The sequence below is a fragment of the Benincasa hispida genome, chromosome 2, assembly GCF_009727055.1.
Source record: "Benincasa hispida cultivar B227 chromosome 2, ASM972705v1, whole genome shotgun sequence".
Taxonomy (NCBI): domain Eukaryota; kingdom Viridiplantae; phylum Streptophyta; class Magnoliopsida; order Cucurbitales; family Cucurbitaceae; genus Benincasa; species Benincasa hispida.
This window is the reverse complement of record NC_052350.1, coordinates 46,848,672-46,856,952: the sequence shown is the minus strand read 5'-3', so window position 1 is coordinate 46,856,952 and position 8,281 is coordinate 46,848,672. Positions and strand designations below refer to the sequence as shown.

Sequence of the window (8,281 nt, the reverse complement as noted above, 5' to 3'; positions counted from 1 at the left end):
GTAGGCACATAATAAAATTCAACATATCACCATAAAGATCATTCTTGAAATTCACTCAAAAAAATAAATTCTCCCCTAATTAATACAATCAAAATCATAACAAATTTATAGGATATTTTTCTTTGTCAAAAGGTCTTCTAAAAGATTTACAAAGTAAAATCATAAAATCAAGAGGCATCACAACGAATAATCCACAGCTCAAGCCTATTTTTGCAAAAGTTTTCTTCATTCAAAGGCTTGGTAAAAATATCCGCTAATTGATTATTAGAGCAACAAATTCAAAGTAATATTATCATTTTGCACATGCTCTCTAATAAAGTAATGCTTAATATCAATATACTTAGTCCTAAAATGATGTATAGGATTTTTAATCAAATTAATAACACTAGTATTATCACAAAATATAGGCACATTATCAAATTTTAATCCAAAATCACAAAGAGTTTTTTTTCATCCAAAGAATTTGAGCACAACAACTAGCAACTGCAATATATTCTGCTTCGGTAGTGGATAAGGCAACCAAATTTTTCTTTTTACTAAACCAAGAAACTAGGAACTACCAAAGAAATTGACAAGTCTAACTAGTACTCTTATGGTCAGTAAACTACCCGTAAAATCCGAATCAGAATATCCTACCAAATTAAATTCAACATTTCTAGGATACCATAAGCCTAAGTCAATAGTACAAGCAAATATTTAAAAATTCTTTTTAACGGCATGTAAATGTGATTCCTTAGGACAAGATTGAAATCTAGCACAAAAAACATACACTAAACATAATATCGGGTCTACTAGCGGTTAAATAAAGTAAAGATCCATTCACACCTCTATAAGTTTTTATATCCACACACTTACCTTTTTCATCCTTGTCAAGCTTAATGGATGTGCTCATAGGAGTTTTTGCAATTTTACCTTCATTGAATTTGAACCTTTTGAGCAAATCTCTTGTGTATTTTTCTTGACTTATAAAAATATCATCCTTGAGTTTTTTGATTTGGAGTCCAAGGAAGAAGCTAAGTTCTCCCATCATACTCATCTCAAATTCACTAGGCATACACTTAGAAAATTCTCACACAAAGATGGATTAGTAAGAACACAAAATAATATCATCCACATATATTTGTACTAAAAACATATCATTTTCTTTAGTCTTAATAAAAGAGTAGTATCAATTTTACCCATTTTAAATCCATTCTCAAGCAAGAATTACTAAGTCTATCATAACAAGCTCTTGGAGCTTGTTTTAAGCCATAAAGAGCCTTTTTCAACTTATAGACATGATTAGGAAAATCAAAATTTTTTAAACCTCGGAGGTTGTTCTACATAAACTTCATCCATGATATAACCATTTAAAAATGCACTTTTCACATCCATTTGATACAAAATGAAATTCTTATAAGAAGTAAAAGCAAACAACATTCTAATAGCTTCTAATCTAGCAACAGGTGCAAAAGTTTCTATGGACATATTAAAACACTAAGATTTTCAGTAATTAAAAATTGAGTTTGTTATCATCAAAATATTGATTAATTAATTAATTAAAATTAATTAATTTGAGATTAAGGGCCAAAAAGCCCACAGTAGAAATAATATTAAAGTAACAACTGCAATATTAGATTTTTGATATATTGTCTCAGGAAAAAAAATTTACATTATTCTTTGACATGAAAATTTAGAGCATATTTGGATTGACTAAAGAAAAAAGTTCTCTTTTTTTTTAAAAAAAAAAAAAAAAAAAAATTCACCTTTTATTTGAATTATTTTGATAAAATATGTGTAAAATAAAATTTGAAAGTATTTCAAAAACTTATTTTGAATAATTGCCAAACTACTCAATTTTTTCAAAATGACTTATTTTAAAAAATAAACATTAAAAAAGTTAAACCAATCGCATTCTTACTAAAGGATGAGACGGAAGGAAAAGATTTTTTTCCAGACTTTTTTCTTTTTTCTTTTTTTTTTTTTTTTGAAAAAAGTTTAAATCTCTAACCTCATGTAAATAAGTTAATCTCGACCAAATAACATACTAAGTTGACTAAAACATTTTAAATTTTGGAGACTAAATATTACATCTAGAACAATTAGTTGTTTCTTGTGTTCAAGATATAAAAGTGGAGATTTAAATATTTAACTCTTAGTTGAAGATAGGAATGAAACAAATAAACCGACAAATTAAATCAATCCATTGACTTGATTTGGTTTTTTAGTGTAAAATTAGATATCTTGATATGTACTTGGAGATAATAAAACATTATTAATACAAATTGGTTTTTTATTAGAAAAACAATACAAACCAAATTGATGACATATACATACTCTTAAAAAGAAACTATAACCTTAGGTACCATTTGATATTTTAATTATAATGATGTATGTATATTTGCCGTTTAAAAAATCATGTGCATGTTTGTTTATTATTTAGAGAAAAAAATGTCAAGAAAAAAAGAATAAATAAACCCAATTTCAGTCTATAGAAAATAAATAGACCAATTTAAAACAAAAGCAGTGAAAAACAAAGGGCTTTCTACATTAAAAAAAAAAAAAAAAAAACCATAAATATAGGCCTATATTGCATTAATGTTTTTTATATTCTACTAAATGGTTTATTAGACTTTATATTTTTATTAATGTTGGTGGTTTTTTACTATTTAAAAGCCCTATATATATAAAAATAAAATCAGTGCAATTAATGGCTATAAAAACCGTTTTCAAATATTTTCCCTCATTAATGTTCATTTTCCCTATTCTCTCTAGCTCGTTAATATGCCCGTTAAGAAAAAATTCACATTTTCATTATTGGTTGTTTATTCTATATAATTTATTTGAGTTAATTCTACATATGCTAGAGTTTATATGTATATATAAATACGGGTTTATTTGATATAAGTTGGAATACCATATAAGAAACATGCAGTTAAATACATAGTAGGATGTCATATATGTTGGTATATTGTATATAAGGACAGGTATATATAATTTAGTAGAACAATTATTAGGTGTATATGATATGCTTTCAATGAGTTGTTATCTTATTTTACGTGTAGGTATATATAAAATATAAAAAGTGATTGTGAAAACTTATTGGTATAATCTTTGTGAGTTATATTTTTTTTTTTTTTTTTTTTTTGCACAATCTATATATACATAAGTTTATTTAAATATCTGACATATAATATATATCTTGGTATATAAAAAAATTAAAACGAAAATAAAGCGCTTACTACATATGCAACTAGATATATGTTTCACATTGTACTTTAATTATATCCCTATATATGAAATATTACACTTTAAATATACCCATGTATATACAGAATCTATATAACTATCACTAACCCATAGCAATACTAAGCAACAACATTTGTAACCTATTGAATTTATAGAATTTTCTTTTCCAAATAAGCAGATAAAATGAAGCACACAACTTGATTAACTAGAAGAAAAAACACATAGAAAGAACGATACATTCTATTATATATCGAATGAACTTAAACCATTTTTTATGCATGGTCTATATGTTCAAAATTTTATTTTAGTATTTAATATACAATATATTTCTTAGTATACAAACAAAAGATAAAACAAAAACAAAGTACCTATTATATGAACAATTAGATATTTGTGTCACACATGGTACTTTAATCAGATACCTATGTATAACAAAGTCCACCTAAATATATATATGTATAGAGAGAATATATAGAACCGTCATCAAGCTATTGTTAGATTTGCTTTCTTAGTTGAAATTTCAGGTCTATTGCTTCAATCCAACGATTGTCTAGAATTTAATTTGGACATGGTGCGACAAGCTCTTGAACCATCCCTTAACTATGTGAAGAATTACTTGGGTTCTTGAACCATCGAAGAGCCAGAATACTTTCACGTTAACTTCACCAAGTATTTCACCTCACAGCTTTGGTTGGAGAACCGGTTTTCCAGCATGTTTCTTGGTTGGAAGCCTTGTCAATTCAACACCAGCGTGATGGTTATAGATTTTGTTAAATGGCGACAGGTCGACTACCCGAAGCTGATTGGAAGAACTTGAAAATAGGGGACAAAAAACAAAAAATCAAGAGGGAAGAAAAATTGAAAGGGAAAAAAAAAAAAACAAACCTGTGTGGAGAAGGGGAAGATGGTGAGAGTGAAGACAAAAATGGCATGAAGAAGATGAAAAACTCCATTGTTCAACGTGAAGGAATTGGTTAAAAAAAGATGAAGATGAAACAAGCCCCCATATGGCAAAGAAAATCCCATTAATCAAGGTATATTAAAAAGTATATTTACATAAAAAAAAAAAAAAAAAAAAAAAAGAAAAAGGACTCATTAATAACATAAAAAAAAAAAAAAAAAAAAAGAAAAAGGACTCATTAATAACATAAAAAACTGATTTAATAAAAAAATGAAAACGGTTAAAATTATCCAAAATTATCTCTAGAATCTTTAACGAAAAATTTTAAATTTAAGGATATTTATGAAATATATATGACTCAAAGAAGATTTTTCTGGTAAAAATCTAAAAAAGAAATTAAAAAAAAAAAAACTAGAAGAAAAAAAAATATTATTTTAAATGACAAAACTCATAATTTATCTGCAATAATAGACTCCTATTTGTGTCTATCATGACACATATAGATACAGATTAGTCTATTGCAGATAGACAATGAAATTTTACTATATTTATAAATATTTTAATTTATTTAAAAAAAAAAACTAATCCGACATTGACGGATCTTTTTGGTTTTCTCAAAAGTATACTCAAGTTAGTAAGAAGTTTGTTGGATCTGAGTTTCTAAACCTAAAATCTATTTCTGATGAGAAGTCTCAAATATGTTAGGCAGCTAGTCAATTCTGTTGCTGCTGTTGAAGTTGGACTATTAACCACAAACAAGAAAAAGGATGACAATAATTCATTCCATTACACCCACCCTCATGCTCATAATTGAAGCCTAAGTTTCCAAGCCATCATAAATGAGACCTACAGGGAAATTCAATCAAACATTCACCTCTCAATGGAAATTCCAAGTCCTAAAATATTTTTAAAAACATTGACATACCTGACTCCAAAGACTTAAAAAACGCTATAACGTGCTCCAAAACACACTTCAGATGAGCATTTTTCTTCATCTAAAAGTACTTTGAGTGAAAGTACTATTCCCAAAAGTTATCTGAATCCACTATAAATCATAATAAATTCACACCAGTCACCGCATACTTTTACAGCTAGATAATTAAGCTCGGAAGGAGCTAAAGGAACGTTAATTAACAGTCCTGCTAAAATTTTGATGCATATGCTCAATAATATAAGCTCTCTCTTCGAAAAGACGAACAATGTTATTTCCTTTAGGTTAAATTACATGTTTGGTCTCTAAACTTTCAAGTGTGTCAAAAAAATCTCTAAACTTTAAAAATGTCTAATACGTTCATAAACTCTATATTTTAGGTCTAATAAGTTCCTTACATATTCAAAATAATAATAATAATAATAAAAATAAAAAAATCATTGAAAGTTTAAGGAACTATTAAACAAAATTTGAAGTCCAAAGGACTTATAAGGACTTGTTAGACACTTTTTAAAGTTTACGATGTTGTATACTTTACATTTCTGACTCACCTCAAAGTAATAGTTCCACAAATGCATGCAAACCAGTATTTAAGGCCAAAGAAAATTATGCTCTTCCCGATAAATCAATATGCCTAGAGGAAGTTCAACGATTCATAACAATAAGCTAAATCACAGATCATTGGCGTATCAATAGCAAAAAACTAATGGTAATTCAGAGATCTCTATATCTTAGCAAGTCTTACATCAATCATTTCAAGTCCCTAGTTCATTAACTTTTAACCTGTATTTGAAATTCCAACTTCACTGAAAGGTAGAGCAAAGTATGGGGAAATCAGAAAGATATTATGCAACTGTTACAAGATGAACATGGAGATTGGAATGACCTTGTTTGTATGTTACAAAAATACACGAGAAATGAATGAAAATCATGAATTCATATTACGTTGAAAAAAGGAGCAAGCATAGCTTGAATGAACCTAGAATGGTCTCAGACGTTGTATCGTCATGGGATCGAATCAAAAAGTAATAGAGGGCATGATTCACCTATGAGTAATACAGTTCTCGCCAGGATCAGCACGTATTGATTCCATCCTTGCAGTCTTTGGTCAAATTATAGAATGTTTCAACACGGGTTTTCGCCCTATAGAACACTTCAGTATCCACCGCGACTCTCATGTACCCATCAAACTCGACTGGTCTGCCGTTGTTTACAAGCGTTGTTTCATTGTACCACTCACTAGTGTTTCCCCATAATTCCTTGTAATCATCAAGCAAATGGACTTTAAAATGAGATCGCAATTTGTCGAAGTAGTTATAGAACGGTTCATTTGTGGCTATATACAGATTCCTCCAAGGCTGAATCATCCCTGTCAACTTTTCAAGAATAGCATCAGGAGATGTATCAGAATCTAAATGAGGCCAAAGCTCTTTGTTTTGTGCCTTCTCTCCTCGAACCACATGAATTGCATCAAAATCCCAGTCCATACGACCACTGATTTCTGTCACGATATTCATCAATCTTTTTGATTTCCATACGGCATGCCACGGCCGCTGAATATACTTTGCAGCTTGCCCCTCGCACACTCTGTACCAATAATTCTCAGGTTCAGGAGCATCAAACTGCCTCCATATGATTGTATTTTTATCTTTCTTCAGTTGCATTGGTGTCACTTTATGGCTTACAACCTTCCTAACAGGCATCTTCCTCTTGTGGCCTTTATCCCATTTCTTCCAATCTCTCACAAATTCACCTTCCTCTACAATAGATGCAACTTCTTTAAGATGCTCAAAATCAAAGTAAAAACGAAAATCTTTCCCCTCTTCGTCTTTGTTGCTCGGATTATAACTACCTGCCAAACATACACTCAAATCCATCACAAATGTCCTGTTCAAATACATTGCTTCTCCCAAACCACACAAGAAACTCCATAGATATTGGTTCATTCCTTTACAATAATCCCCTCCACGTGAATAGTACAAGTACTTCCCCTTCCTAAAATTCGTCTCCGATCCCAATGTCGGAATCGTGTCGTTAATCTCCTCATCCCGTACTGGTGGAGCAACTCTACCACTTCCACCACCCCTAGAACGATTGTTCATCGCACTTCTCGGTCGTCGAGCATTTATACCTGAATGCCAACCACCAGCATGAACTACCTTATAATGACAATCCTCCCCAATATCAAATTTAAACCTCCGAAAATCCCTATACTTCCTCCACGACTTCTCTTTCTTGTTCCTAAATCTCCACAAAACATCACATTCATCTTCCTTAGACCCATTAACAGGAGTCTGATACTCGAGGAACGCAATAGACTTAAATGCCTTCAAATTAAACCTTTCGACCGCAATCAAAATACGCGGGTCGGAACAATTTACAGCACGCAATTCATCACAATTCAATTTAAGAGTGGTAGAATTATCAATTACCTCCTCAGATTTCTCAATCACCGCCTCAGTGATCTGGGTCCCCAAAGCAGGGGAGACTGCAGGGGGAAGAACAGAGACCAAATCCTCCCCAGTTTTGACAACAGATTCATCGTTCTTGAAAGTGGCATTCTCGGAGGCAGTGAAGAGCTTGGTAAGAGCAGGAGTGGATTCAAGCCATGGATCTGGGGGCTGGTAAGTGATGGCAATGACAGTGATAATAAGAACAGAAAACACAAAGACCGAGAAACAGAGATTGCTTATAAGCTTAATCAGATGCTGCCCAATGGGCTCTGTGGTCGGATCTGAATCTTTCATGGGGTTATCTCAAAACCCCAGGTCCGGAATCGAAGCAGATCTTCAAATCGAGTCAACAATCCGTCCAAAAGGAGGAAGAAATGATGAGAGTTACAAAGAGGGAAGGAAAAAGAGTAGAGAGAAATGGAAGAATGGGTTTTGCTTTACATGAAGAAATGGAGAATATAGACGGTGGGAGGTTTGAGAGAATCCAAATTTTGGAGAGATCTGGAAGTGTGATGCTGCTGCTGTGGAGTTTGCTTCAAATCTTGTCTTCGAAGTTGTTGGGTCGTTATTTTTCTATTTTTCTATTATATATTTTTTTAAAAAAAGGCTTATTTTTGGATAGCTAGAAATTTGTTTAAAATACTACATCATTTTTTTAACTTTTAAAATTTTCTTTTACAACCATTCGATCCGTGGTAATTAATACATTCAGATATCAATTGAGTTATGTTCGTTTTGACTATATTTTTTATTTTGGTTCATTATGAT

General features: G+C 30.9%; 1 protein-coding gene across 1 annotated transcript; it reads right to left on the bottom strand.

The window, feature by feature from the left end:
• Window positions 1-5,764: 5,764 nt before the first annotated feature.
• LOC120071391 lies at window positions 5,765-8,072 on the bottom strand. The gene has a single exon (XM_039023653.1). It carries the CDS (start codon window positions 7,805-7,807, stop codon window positions 6,134-6,136), a length of 1,674 nt encoding a protein of 557 aa, XP_038879581.1. The 5' UTR covers window positions 7,808-8,072; the 3' UTR covers window positions 5,765-6,133.
• Window positions 8,073-8,281: the final 209 nt, after the last annotated feature.

Bases quoted from the DNA above. Each gene is read 5' to 3' on its own strand.
- LOC120071391 (XM_039023653.1), bottom strand. From the start codon at position 7,807: ATGAAAGATTCAGATCCGACCACAGAGCCCATTGGGCAGCATCTGATT.